This window comes from Lepidochelys kempii, chromosome 3 (genome assembly GCF_965140265.1).
Source record: "Lepidochelys kempii isolate rLepKem1 chromosome 3, rLepKem1.hap2, whole genome shotgun sequence".
Lineage (NCBI taxonomy): Eukaryota > Metazoa > Chordata > Testudines > Cheloniidae > Lepidochelys > Lepidochelys kempii.
In genome coordinates this window covers 165,325,816-165,340,247 of record NC_133258.1, presented here as the reverse complement: position 1 = coordinate 165,340,247, position 14,432 = coordinate 165,325,816, and the positions used below count along the sequence as shown (strand labels likewise).

Below are 14,432 nucleotides of genomic sequence, written 5' to 3'. Positions count from 1 at the left end.
ACCCAGGAGGGTACTATGTCCACACAACTAGAAAGAGAGATACTGCTTAGGATATACCCACATGTCAGTAAGGGCTTACTACAGATGGTGTCATTCACCTGTGTCCCTGGGGACTTGCAGACATTGCCTTGTCTACAATGCCTTTACAAGTAATAGGGCAGATATGATGACCCTGGGTATCTCATTCACTATCCTGGCCAGGAATCTGTGGGATAGATTTGGTCCCAGGAAGTGCTCAATGGGTCAAAGATCTTACTCAAGTCCACAGCACAACAAAAGTTGCAGATAAGCAGCAAAAGGGAAAGTATGTGGCAACTTCATGAGGTTGTGGTAACCTTGGACCAGATCCTTATCTGTTGTGAATAGGTGTATCTTCTTTGAAGTCCACAGAGCTATACTGATTTACATCGGTTGAATATCTGACCCATGGTTGATGATTGTTTTTTTATTTGCTTGAGTCCTGCCGTGGCTCTTTAAGCAGAGGGTAATGCAGATCTGGCAGGGGCAAGCTGGAGTTAACACAGAATGACAGTTGTGAGGTTGCTGATTTTGTTGCAAACATCTGAGTGTTGAGTTTCAGAGTAGCAGCCATGTTAGTCTGTATCTGCAAAAAGAACAGGAGTACATGTGGCACCTTAGAGACTAACAAATTTATTTGAGCATAAGCTTTCATGGGCTACAGCCTACTTCACCAGATGCATAGAATGGAACATATAGTAAGAAGATATATATACATACAGAGAACATGAAAAGGTGGAAGTTGCCAGACCAACTCTAAGAGGCTAATTAATTAAGATGAGCTATTATCAGCAGGAGAAAAAAAACTTTTGTAGTGATAATTAAGATGGCCCACTTCAGACAGTTGACAAGAAGGTGTGAGGATACTTAACATGGGGAAATAGATTCAATCTGTGTAATGACCCAGCCACTCCCAGTCTCTATTCAAACCCAAGTTTGCAAACTAATTCCAGTTCAGCAGTTTCTCATTGGAATCTGTTTTTGAAGCTTTTCTGTTGCAAAATTGCCACCTTTAAGTCTGTTACTGAGTAACCAGAGAGGTTGAAGTGTTCTCCTACCGGTTTTTGAATGTTATGATTCCTGGTGTCAGATTTTTGTCCATTTATTCTTTTGCATAGAGATGGTCCAGTTTGGCCAATGTACATAGCAGAGGGGCATCAATAGAGATGGGGAGTGGCTGGGTCATTACACAAATTGAATCTATTTCCCCATGTCAAATAAATTTGTTAGTCTCTAAAGTGCCACAAGTACTTCTGTTCTTTTTAAGTGTCACTTTCACACCTAGCAGCTGCCCTTGCCTGTTCCCTGTAGTTATCCAGTTCTCTCAGCATGATAAGGTCCTGAAACTGCATTTGTGCTGCTGTTACTTTTTCTCTTTGGTAATTTGTGTGAGGGCTTTTTATATTAACATATCAAAAATGCTTGCAAACTTCACTTAGTGGGTTAAAATACATTCATCTATTGGCAAACTAGTTCCACACAACAGGCAAAAACTCACATCTTTGCAACTTTCAGGCCAGGGCCTCATTCTCCCATATGCAGTAATAACCTGCATTGGGGATCTAAACTCTAAGAGTTGAAATTTGTGGAGTTCTATGGGAGTTCTCCCATGGGGCAGTGGGGAAAGGAGTTTTCTTCCTTCATGGTGTAGTAACTAGGCTATGTCTACACAGCGCAGCTTACAATGGTTTTGAGTGCTGCAGCTGCACCATTGTAAATGAGCTGTGTGGCCACTCTTTGTCGATGTGAGAGAGCTCTCCTGGCAACAAAATAAAACCACCTCCAATGAGGGGCAGCAGCTTCGCTGCTGGGAGCACGACTCCCACCGACGAAGCACTGTCCACACTGGTGCTTTCTGTCATTAAAACATTTGTCGTTCAGGGGGGTGTTTTTTCACATTTTAGTAACTAAAGTGCCAGTGTAGACATAGCCTTAATCTGTGTTAGCCCTTGAGTTTGGGAGGGAGGAGAATCTAATATAGTTTGGCTGCTCCCCCAACCTATCTTGCCCCATTAGAAGCTAGGTACCTGTGTTGAAGGGAAGGAAGGAGTACGTCACAGAGGTAGCACTCCCCCTTTTCACCATTATCTCAGCTGTGAGTATGTCTACACTGCAATTGAAGGTGTCTTTGCAGCTCATGCAGACATCCCTTCCTAGCTTTAATCTAGCTAGCATGGCTAAAAACAGCAGGGAAGGCACGGTGGCACGGGTTTCAGCGCAGACTAGGAATGTGAGTACGTGCCAAGGAAACCAGGCAGGCGGTTTTACAACCTGTGCTGAAGTCTGTGACACAGCAGCTTCACTGCTATTTTTAACTGTGCCAGCTAGATTACAGCTAGTGTGGGTATGTCTACCTGAGCTGCAATCACACCTCTGATTGCAATGCAGACATATCCTGTGATTCACAGGCTCAGACTCCTTGTGCATAAAGAAGTTATGGGGAGCAAGATGGCCTTAATTATTTCTATCTTCAAAGCTAGGTTGAGTCTGAAAGCTAAAAAGTGATTAACAGTGGACAGTTACTAATCTCTCTTGCTCCCTATCTTTTTCTTTAGCTCACTGTTTCCTGGCCACCCAACTTATTATTATTTAAAAGCTAGTTGGGAGTTTGGCTGAGTAAGGAACGAGTAAAATCTGAGGGGGCGGGGGGGCCCTCAGGATTTAGAATATTTCCAGTTCATAATAGTACCTACCACTCTTATACTGCATTTCAAAGAAGAGACAAGGCTCCCAAACCTCTGGAAGTAACAGCTCCTGATATAGAAGTTTTTTCTTGTCCTTTCTCTCCTCACAGGCTGATGGCCGATGATTAGGGCATACCAAATTCATAGCCATGAAAATCACGTCACGGACCATGAAATCTGGTGTGCCCCCCTGTGAAATCTGGTCTTTTGTGTGTTTTACCCTATACTATACAGATTTCACCGGAGAGACCAGCGTTTCTCAAATTGGGGGTCCTGACCCAAAAGGGAGTTGCAGGGGGAGCCACAAGATTATTTTAGTGTGGGGAGGGGGCACAGTATTGCCTCCCTTACTTCTGTGCTGCCTTCAGAGCTGGGTGGCCGGAGAACGGTGGCTGTTGGCACCCAGCTCTGAAGGCAGGGCCCCACCACCAGCAGATGGGCAGAAGCAAGGGTGGAAATACGATACCATGCCACCCTTACTTCTGCTCTGCTGCCTTCAGAGCTGGGTGGCCAGAGAGTGGTGGCTGCTGAATGAAGAACCAGCTCTGCAGGTTGCAGCGCAGAAGTAAGGGTGGCAATACCAGACCACGTCATCATTACAACCCCTGTTCTCCAGCTGCCCAGCTCTGAAGACAGCGCCGCCACCAGCACCAGTGCAGACGTAAGGGTAGCAGTACCGCAACCACCCTTATAATAACCTTGCAACCCCTCCACAACTCCTTTTTGGGTCAGAATCCCTATAATTACAACACTGTGAAATTTCACATGTAAATAGCTGAAATCATTTAAATTATGATTTTTAAAATCCTCTGACCATGAAATTGACCAAAATGGACCGTGAATATGGTAGGGCCCTAGCTATGATCATTTCTTACACATACCCATAGCTGACTTTTACTCTTGACTCACAGTTCACTTGAGGCTTTAGGTCTTAGTGACTGACTCCCTGTAAATTCCAAGTGAAAACCTTGCTTGGCAAGGTCTGTTCGTCCTGGTACATAATAGAAAAATACAGCTTTCAATGTAGGCTGCTCAAAAGTTTCTCAGGAATTCAGATCATGTTAAAATAACTATTGCTTCACTAACTAAACTAAAAATCTTTATATCATCCAGTACAATGCTCACAGTTTTCCACAGAGCAGTTCCAAGGTTGTGCATGAAGGTGAATGGCTTTGGTTCTAAGCACTTCTTCATTTTAAGAAATTCAAAGAACAGACACCACACTTTGTTCTTTGACTTTCTTAAACCTATACCACACTTCAGATCCTTCCATGAGCTTTCGTCTTTCAGTTCTAAAACACAAAAACTTCAGAGTTTTAAAAAAAAAGATAGAGAAGTAGAAATGTCCTGGGACACAAGGCATCATTTAGAGATTTTATCACCCACCAGTCCTGCATGGTGTTGAGTGTCCTCAACTCCCCTTGTAGGCTTTGGGAATTGAGAGCATTCAGGCCCAGCTCCCATGGAAGTTAGGTGCCTAAATGCCAGACCTGGGCCACAGCGGCTCTCATGGGTACCTAACACTTCACAGGAATGCTATCTGAACAGCAACTGTACAAATATTTATATGATTAACTTATTGAGAATCAACATAAACTGATTAATACAAATACAATATTTGGAAGCTAGTGTTGGTTAGAATATCACTTTCCAGGTAATTTTCATTCTGCCGTTCCAACTGATTCCCAAAAATCCATTCATAGAAACTCACATACAATAAGGATGAGCATGGCATGAAAACTTAGATAGATTAGACAGATCAGATCACTATGTTTTATTAGTTTAAATATGTAATTTTATAATAGGGGGAAAGAGGAAAGGAAATATATAGACAAGATATTCACAAAATTATTTTTATTAATAAACTATCAAACCAGTTTTAGTTACTAAAAACATCCAAAATATGTTAAAAGCTATCCAGGCAACTGGGTGAATTTCTCCCTAATGACTGAAATGGAGCTCAGGGCTTATGGTGAGTTTCACCCTACATAAATAGATTCATATATTAACTCTTAGAAAGTTTGTACTATAAGCTAAGTTATCTAGGGTGTACTGAATAAAAGCCAATTTAGTAAATATATTTTTTTTAGAATTTTAGATTCTGCCTCTTTATCCTCAGCATGATCCGATGAATATGCTTCTTCCACTTATGCTATATTTCTAATGTGTTCAAGGGCTCAGTGTTGCAAGATGTTGAGCATTCTGTGGGACCTAAGCCAGTTAAGCGCATTGCTACAAGTAAGGACATGATGTGAAATCCTGGCCCCATTTTTTAAATAATATTTAAATAATAATCATTATCCCAAATATTTTAGATTTTATTTATTTAGAATCTACTTTTGGAGTTCTAACTGACTATAATTCCATACTCAGTACCCATAAATCTACGGTGGTGCATGATTAACATTTAGGAGGAGGGAGTGGTATTACATTTTTAATTACTGAGCCATATTTTTTCCATTTTGGTTACTGACCCTTTCCTCTTAAAAAGATGTAGCAGTTGGACATAATTAAAATAGCTTAGATCCAGAGGGCTGCATTATTTTTGTAATGCTCCAGTTATTTCAATGTGTTAATATGAGAGAGAAGATTGAAAAACAAGAGCCATAACTGGATGGATGCTGACATAAAAATGTTTGAAGTTTATATTTAATAGCTTATACAGCAAGACTTTTCTATCATGGCAATTTGGAAGTTAATTTATCTTCATTTCATTTTATAAGCAGCTAATCAGTTACATCAAAACAAATATCATTGAAACCCAGCTGTCAAGTCATTGCATCATACTAGAAGGCAAAAACATCAAGGAAGCAGAACAGTTCATTTACCTGGATAGCACTAAACTAGCCAGTGGAGACCTCAAAAAAGAAGTAACATCGAGGATAGGAAATAGCATCCACAGCATTCACTAAACTCAACAATGTGTGGAAATCAAAGATATATAGCACCAAAATAAAACAGAATTTTCAACTCAAACATAATCTCAATGCTAATTTATGGCTGCAAGTGCTGGAGATCTATTAAAATGTTAGTTAGAAAACTATATACCTTTGAAACTAACTGCTTAGAAAGATTCTAAGCATTGAGACTGTATTACCAGTGAAGAGATCTGAGAAATTACCAGCCAGCAGCTTGTCTTCACTAGAATTAGAATGAAGTGTTGCATGTATTTGAGGCATGTACTCTGGACGCCAACACAGAGACTCCCACATGAAGCTGTCAACTGGAAACTAACTGGTGTGATGAAACGAGAATACCCAAGAGAAGAACCCTTGGCAGGGAGGGCAGAACAGTTGATTTCAACACCATAGAGCAGATGGAAGTGGCAGCTAACTACAGAGAGGGGTGGAAGAGACTGGTTTCTGCCCTATGCACCAATATTGGTGCAAGAAAGATATAGGTGCTGGAACTAGGGGTGCTGGGGTGCTTCCACACCCCTTGGCTTGAAGTGGTTTCCGTTATATACAGGGTTTACAGTTTAGTTCAATGGCTCTCAGCACCCCCATTACACAAATTGTTCCAGCACCCTGAAGAAAGATATAATAATGATAAAATAAAAATAATAAAATAAAATAATAATAATTAATAAAGTGAACCATTCAATTACTTCCTTTTTCTGTGTAACCATACACTCTTAATATACCAGCTTGGGCCAAATTCAGAGGTAAATCAAAATTTGTCTAAGTAAACCTAATGGGAGTTTTAGGAGTGTGTCTTCTTTTGGCACATGGATTACATCCGTTTGGAATCTATCTACATTTAGTTAGACTCCCTTACATTTGCTTTCTTCAGTCCTTCTCCCTTTTGAGCCCTCCACAGCAAGGCTCTGCCGGCACAGAATGCCCTTCCTTCAAAAAGTGCATTGGTGAGAGCATGTTTTGCATTTTACATTTACCTACTGGTAATAATTTCATATTTCTCTGCTGCTATTTGATTAAGATCTTCTGGTGCAAGAACTGGATTGGAACATTTTGGTTAATGTTAAAACTCTATGGCCCACTCCTGTAGTTCTAATTTAGGGACAGGTTCTGATCTCATTTACACTAGACTAAGACCAAGGAAGGTACTCTAACTTTACAGGGTATAAATGAGATTAACACCTGGCCTTCAGTTTTACTGGCACTAAAATCAACGAATGGTAACGAGTTTACTCTTTTAGTTCAAGAAATTCTTTCTCAACATTAATTTTTTTTATTCTTGTTTTGCACCCTCTTTGGTTTCTAGTTTATTCATTTACTTTCCTTGTGAACTTTTTCATGTTTTATATTCCAATCTGCACATCTAGACAAACTGTTTCCAGGTGATTTATTGTACAAATTATTTCATGTAAAACTAAATGATCACCTATTTATAGCACAGATAACATACCTTGGAGGACTATATTAATCTAGAGTACTCACATACTACAAGTGATGCAGAAAATATTTATATCCATCTGCATGCTTAACTCGTATTTCTGAAATGAATCATCAGTGGTATGTCCAACTGCTGTATAACTAACACAAAACCTCATGTATTGAAATGCTTAGGCACAAACGTGTGAGTTAAGAGCACTATAATAACCTTAACTAACTTTCTTGAGCTTTGTGGGGTTGAGCCTTACCTTGAGTATAACTTTAGTATAGATTTATTGCATTTATTATTTCTAAAGTAATCAAAGGCAACATTTATTCCTGTTTTGAGTAAATTTAACATTTCCTTGCTCTGATGGCTTTTAGCCACATTTATGACATGATTTCTGCTGTCGCACTGGGACTTTTTGTCATTTGTTTTGTTGCTAATTATCTTGTTTATAAATGGGAGAGCCTCACCTTTGAGGCTAACTAGTTGTAGGTAACAAATAATTGCCCCCATTAATTCCACATATTTCCTTCCAAGCTCTCAAAATATTGCAATATTCTAGAATAATGTCCCCATGGCCCTCCAATTCTCATTTTCACTGGTGTAAATAAGGAATAACTCTGCTGAAATCAGTGGGGTTACATGGATGTAAAATAGAGGTATACTTTTTATAAGCAGGGCTTACCAAAGCATCTGCCCTCCCTGCAATTCAATTCCTAAAGTTCCTTCATGGATTCAGTGGGGTTCACAACTACATGGTGGTGCACGTAGAGTGACATTGTTAAGCACCATTTTGCTGGGTTTTTCTAGATTAGGAAGTTTTATCACATTGGAACCCTTTCCAATAGCTCAGCGTGTTTGTGAGTGAGATAGCAATAAGTTACCCAAGGGCTGTAGTTTTGATGATTGTAGGGGACCCACATGAGCTTGCCCACTAGCCCTGTTTATAAGGCAAGCAACAAATTCAGAGGCTGTGTGTGACCTACAGAGCAAAAATCCTCAGCACGACCAGGTCTTCTGCATCTTTCTTTACATGCTTAGCCGCTCTTCTTGATAGAGAACCTGAGGTTGACGTGAGCCAGTACTGGTCCTCTGAGATTCATTGTCCATTATACCCGCCCAAGATCAGGTTTATGGCTGAGACATAAGGGTTTATTAGTTTTGCTGCTTTAGCTAGACGGGAATAGTTAAAGCAGCAAAACCTGCCTCCTGTGGACGTACAACTTATTATGGTTCAGGAAGAATAAGCTACACTGGTATAAGGCACCTTGTCCTTTATACCAGTATAACTAGATGGCTGTTGCACAAAGCGTTATAATTATATTTGTAAAATTCACCCCCTCAACCAACACAGTTATTGCTATAACTTTTGGAGGGCAGACCAGCCCGAGGGATTTCCACCGCTCTTAAGGCTGAGCCAGCAAGTTGAGAAGACTTGCAGCGCTGATTCCGGAGACCAGACCGCCCAATATCAGGGGATTTGTTTTATCCAGGCAACCCTTAGCCCACCCACAAAAAGTGTCCTGAGGTCCCGCCCCTTACTACCTGGTCACCGCAGTGCTCATGCCCGCGCTGACTAGAAGAGGGGAGGATCAGAGAGAAAAGTCCCCTCCAGGGAGGCCCCAGGTTTTGGCGCTGCCCTCGGCCCCTTTTTTCCGCCTCAGAGGTGGGGCGGCGCCGCCCCGTCACGCCCGGCAGGCTTGGCCAGCCCTTCAGGGCTGGGGGGGGGGGGCAGCCGGTGGCGCTCCAGAGCCGGGCGGGCTCTAGGACCCGGCGGGCTCCTGCGGCGGTTTGGCGGGGAGTCGGCTGCCGGTGTACGTGGTGCCGCGCGGGTGGCGCGGCTCCATTAGGAGCGGACTGGCGGGGAGCCCCCTGCCGGAGCCGGAGCGGGAGCGGGAGCGGGAGCGGGAGGGCCGCGCGCGCGCCGGGCCGGGAAGGATGCGGGCGGAGGGGGCCCCGCGCGGGGAGGGGCAGGAGCGGTTCACCAGCCCGGGCAAGGGCCGGGGGCTGCGGGCCCGGCAGCGCTTCGCCCCGGGGGAGCTGCTCTTCAGCTGCCCGGCCTACACCTGCGTGCTGACCGTCAGCGAGCGGGGCAACCACTGCGAGTGCTGCTTCGCCAGGTACCTGCCGGCCCGGCTCCCGCGCCGAGCAGCGGCTGCCCGCGGGTCCTAGCACCGCCCGCCTCCTGCGGGGCCCCGGGCGTGCCCGGCGCACGTGGGTCGGCCCGGGGGTCGGAGGGGGGGGGTGTCCCCAGCCCACAGGGGTCGGGGGGGCGTGGGGCTGTCGCCAGGATGTGCTGGGGAGGCAGGTTAGAAGTGAGGGGTGGACAAACTGAGCCTGGGCGGGGCAGGGGAGGTGAGATCTCCTGGACACGTGGGGTCCTGGTGGTAGGAGATGTTGGGTGGAGTCCAGCTTTCATTTGTGGACCCCTAAAAATTCAAATGGAGGTGCTGACTCCTTTGGAAAGCTTAGACGTGGCCTGGGGGCCCCCAGGGGTCAGTGGACCCCAAGTTGAAAATCACTGTTCAATAACGGTAGTGACAATCTTTCACAGACTCCTTTGACGTAGACTTCAAACGCACCGGGATCTGTGGACTGCAGATTGACAACCACTGCCTTAGATTAGGCTTCTGGGGGTGATTTGGTTTCAATCCTGTGCTTTGCCATGGGCTTCCTGTGTCACCATGAACAACTCACTTATTCTCTCTCTCTCTGCTTCCTTTTCCCATCTGTAAAATGGGAGTAGTATTTTCCAATTCCACACTGATGAATTCGGGTTGCCAATCCTCCAGCATTGTCCTGGAGTCTCTGGGAATTAAAGATTAATCTTTAATTAAAGATAATGTCATGTGATGAAACCTCCAGGAATTCATCAAGCCAAAGCTGGCAACCCTATAAATATGTTAAAGGCTGAAGCACTCATATGTTAGGGTAAGGGGGGCTATATATCTTAGATAGCAGAAGCATCGGTGAATACTGCTGCATCCATGATTTGGCACTGCCAAGGGCTTTTACGTTGCTGAGACACCTCCCCCATCCTTTAATTCTCTCAGATGTTTTCTCCCTCAAGTCTATTACTCATCTGAAGATCCACTGACATCCAAGTTTGTCATTATTATGCTGTAACTTGATCTTCCTGTGCTGATTTTACTCCCTCCTTTTTATTAAGTAATAGTGGAGGTGAGCACCACAAGCATGTAAGCACATTCATAAAATAATCTCATATATAGGTTACCACTTCCTGTGGACTCAAGGATCCTCCTTTGAAAAAACTTTCCTTTTTACAGAATTGTTTCTTTCTTTGTATAAACTTTATATGGGTCTTTGGGTACAGCACTGATCCTAAACGTCTTCCTTAAAACTGTTTTTCTTTCGGTTTTATATTCAGTTCTGTGTAGGTTCATAGGCACCAACTTTTCCCGGCGTGCTCAACACACCCTGCTGCCCCGACTCCACCCTTGCACTGCCCCTATTCCAACCGCTTCCCCAAAGTCCCTTCCCCAACTCTGCCCCCTCCCTGCCCCTATTGGACTCCTTCCCCAAATCCCAGCCCCGCCTCTTCCCCAAGTGCGCTGTGTTCCCCCTTCTGCCCCCCAGCTCCCAGCTGTTTCATGGCGGCAAGCGCTGGGAGCTAGGGGGAGAAGAAGGGATGCAGCACGCTCAGGGGAGGAGACGGAGGTGAGCTGGGGTGGGGAGCTGCTGGTGGGTGCAGAGCACGCACCAATTTTTTCCCGTGGGTGCTCCAGCCCCGGAGCACCCACAGAATCGGTGCCTATGTGCAGATTGTTATATCGCTCTCATCCCCATAGTATCTGAGCGCCTTCCAGAAGTGCATTAACTAAATGACTAACATCTTCCCTGTTTGTTCCTTCAAGTGTCCCAGAAAAGCGTTCCATTTCCTCTTGAGAATATTCTCATACTCTGTGGCATGATTCTGAAAACTTAGGCCGAGGAATAACTTTATTCATGTGAATAATTACATTGCATTCAGTTTTCAGAGTAGCGGCCGTGTTAGTCTGTATTCGCAAAAAGAAAAGGAGTACTTGTGGCACCTTAGAGACTAACCAATTTATTTGAGCATAAGCTTTCGTGAGCTACAGCTCACTCCGATGAAGTGAGCTGTAGCTCACGAAAGCTTATGCTCAAATAAATTGGTTAGTCTCTAAGGTGCCACAAGTACTAAAATATTTTTGGTGAAGTTGACCTAGACCTAAGTCCCCTGGCATATTTTTTTAAAATATAGGCAGGAGTTCCTGTTTATTTTTAAATGTTTCTCTCCTCTGTAACTGTGGGAAAGGCCCAGCACCCAAAAGCCAAACACTCAAAGAGGTGGAAACTGATTAAACATGAGGGAAACCATAAAACTGATATGCAAAGTGCTATCAGATACACAAAGGTAATGAACTGAAATATATAGAGGAAATTCTAATTACTTTTAAATATAATACTCTTAGGGGTTACTCAATAGTAGGCATACAGTTTTCAGATGGAAATTTTTTTACTCAGGGTGGCGATCTTTAAACCTCAACAGCTTTTTAAGGGGGGGCATGGAGGGAGTACAGTGCACCTTGCAGCAAATTCCCTATGGTCTTTGCTGTGTTAAGGCTTTATACGAATGAAAAGGGACTATGGGAGGTTGAGGGAAACTTTTATAATACATTAATCACAGAGCAGATGCTGTACCCCGAATTAAGTCACTTGAAAGTGTTTAAAATGTTGTGTGTTTAGATTTCAGAGGGCTTGTTGATTAAGAACATTTTCAACTACACAAAAACTGTTAGATAGACAAGCAATAGAACTAAAAAATTAGGACGCAAAAGATTTATATCCGTGATTAAATCAACCAAGCAACCAATACTTAGAGAAGAAGGAAAAGCAATATATCAGTGTGTGGAATGTAATTTCAAAGGATAATGTAAAATCTAGCAGCATAGAATAACATGTTTCTGAAACCATGGCTTGATTAGGATAGTAAAGTCTTTTACGTAATAACAGCTATTAGGAAAACTTGCATTTGAAACTCTTAATAAATAAAACAAAAATAAATAGACTAGGTTCAAGCTGTAACCAGAATATTCTGGACAGAAAGTCATTTGATTAGGAAAATACAGTGTATTGTGCAAATCTATTTTTTTAAAAAGTGCATTCCTGTCACATTCACTAAGCTGTGGTTGTATGTCAAAGCTATAGGGTATAGCCTCCCTATTAAATTCACTATTAGAAGATGTATATAACTTCTGTTTTATTTTTTTAAGGAAAGAAGGATTGTCCAAGTGTGGAAGATGTAAACAGGCATTTTACTGCAATGTGGAATGTCAGGTATGTGTTACAACTTCTTGTGAGGAGGGAAAGGGGTTCACTAAAGCAGTAAGCTGCACTTATCATTAGTTTAGTACAGCACTGACAGGCTGTAATCACATCTAGTGTTAAGAACAGCAAGCTGGTCAGTTTCAGCATCCCAGAGATGCTGAGAGTGGAGTTGTGCCTTGGACAATTACAGGATTTAGACATGTTCATATTAAGTCATTCAAGATCAGCTATGCTGGGACATGGTATTACTGAGACATTTGATTAGTACAGCCTACCAGCCCACTAATTACTTCAGTAACTTCAGCCTATTTTAAATATACTCAGATTTAACGTTAGTCCCGTAAGCTGGTGAAGAAGTCCTTGTCCAGCTGAAAAATCAAAAATAAATATCTCTGATTTAACTTTTTCAAAATCTATTGCAAGTGTTGCTGCTGTTGATAATTATAGTGCATATTAGTTTAGAAACCTACTGTGCTTCCTCTCTTAGTCTTCAAAAAAGAATGAGATAGGTTCATGGAGGATAGGGCCATCAATAGCTATTAGCCAGGATGGGCAGGGATGGTGTCCTTAGCCTCCATTTGCCAGAGGCTGAGAATGGGCGACAGGGAATGGATCACTTAATGATCACCTGTTCTGTTCATTCCCTCTGGGGCACCTGGCATTGGCCACTGCGGAAGACAGGATACTGGGCTAGATGGACCTTTGGTATGACCCAGTTCGGCCACTCTTGTGTTCTTATGTTCTCAGACTTCTATTACGGGGCAGAGATAACCAGAGTGGCCATTCTCTGATATTCCTGTTATGGAGCTTTTAATATGCTTTAAAGTAGAATAGAATGAAGGACTGGTTCACTGAAAAACACCCCAGTGCAATTCTAATTCTATTTTTTCTTTGTTTTGGAGGGAGAGCTTGTTCTTATCTAATTCACTGAATCTAGCCAATTCCAGTATGCTGCCTTTGCATGCTGTCAGCTTGACCTAAAGTAACCATGCTCCTTATCTGTGAGAAAAATATACGCCGTCTAAGTGCTAAATAATGAGACACATCTTAACTTATAGAATGCTCTAGGGCAAGGGTTGTGGTATGGAACGTTGTTTATGAAGGACTAAGGTGACCAAATTCACTTCATTGGGAGGTTAGATAAGAGCTGAGGTCTTTGGTGTGAAAGCAGATTTTCAGCTAGGAAATCATCCATCACAAGCCTTATCTTAGATGATAATGTGCTGATTGTCATCTTGTTGTTGTTTGTATGCAGAATATTCTACATTCCCATTAGCTGGGATGAAATGCAGAATATTCTACATTCCCCTTAGTTGGGATGAAATATTGTGTTGTGCTGTCCTGGTCCTAAGCACAATATTTGGGATTGCTGCTGCAGCTTCAGAAAGAGCTATCATTTTAACAAGCCATCTCGTTTCTCTGAATGATATTGCATATCTGTAGTATCTTTTATGCATTCCCCCACCCCAAACTTCTAGCTTTTATGCTGATTTTGTCTGTAATTCTGACATTCCTATAAAAACACTAAGAACGTAGGGCCAGATTCTACCACACTTAGTAGTCATCGTCCTCCCACCCCCCGAGGGCCAGTTTCTGATACCTTACTCACGTCAGTAGGACTGTTTGTGGAATAAGGTGCTACCCAATGTGAGTAAGAGTATCAGAATCTGGTCCAGAATTAGGTTCTAGTCAATATGTGTAATGAACAGCAGGATCTGGCCTCCTTTGATTTTCTTTCATCTGCAAAGGACAGTGGGACAAGGGTATATTTGCCTATTAGCTTTATATTTTTTTTCCTCTTTTGCTTTCTTCATTTCCGTTATTTACATGTGATGGAAAGATCTCTGAGAGGCGGTAAGATGGCCAAACTTGTTCGTGACGAAAGCTGGGGGGAGATAACCTTTTAGTTTAGGTATATAATCTATACCTCTTCAGGTCAGGCTTCCCCCCTATATTTTAGTGTGCGGGACTGAAAATCATCAAATGGCCTCCTACTTTTGAGTCACAAGCTGGTTTGGAAAGCTTTAAGCAAAGGCAGCTTTAAAAATTTGAATATTGATATTGGCTTACATAAGAGGT

General features: G+C 42.8%; 1 protein-coding gene across 1 annotated transcript in view; it reads left to right on the top strand.

Moving 5' to 3' along the window:
* The first annotated feature begins 8,822 nt into the window (after positions 1-8,822).
* Positions 8,823-14,432, top strand: part of SMYD2 (SET and MYND domain containing 2) — a 43,310-nt gene continuing 37,700 nt past the window's right edge. Inside the window, exons 1-2 of the mRNA XM_073338922.1 lie at positions 8,823-9,163; positions 12,299-12,362. Coding sequence (XP_073195023.1) covers positions 8,982-9,163; positions 12,299-12,362 — 246 coding nt within the window. The 5' untranslated portion in view covers positions 8,823-8,981. The remainder of the gene's footprint in view (positions 9,164-12,298; positions 12,363-14,432) is intronic.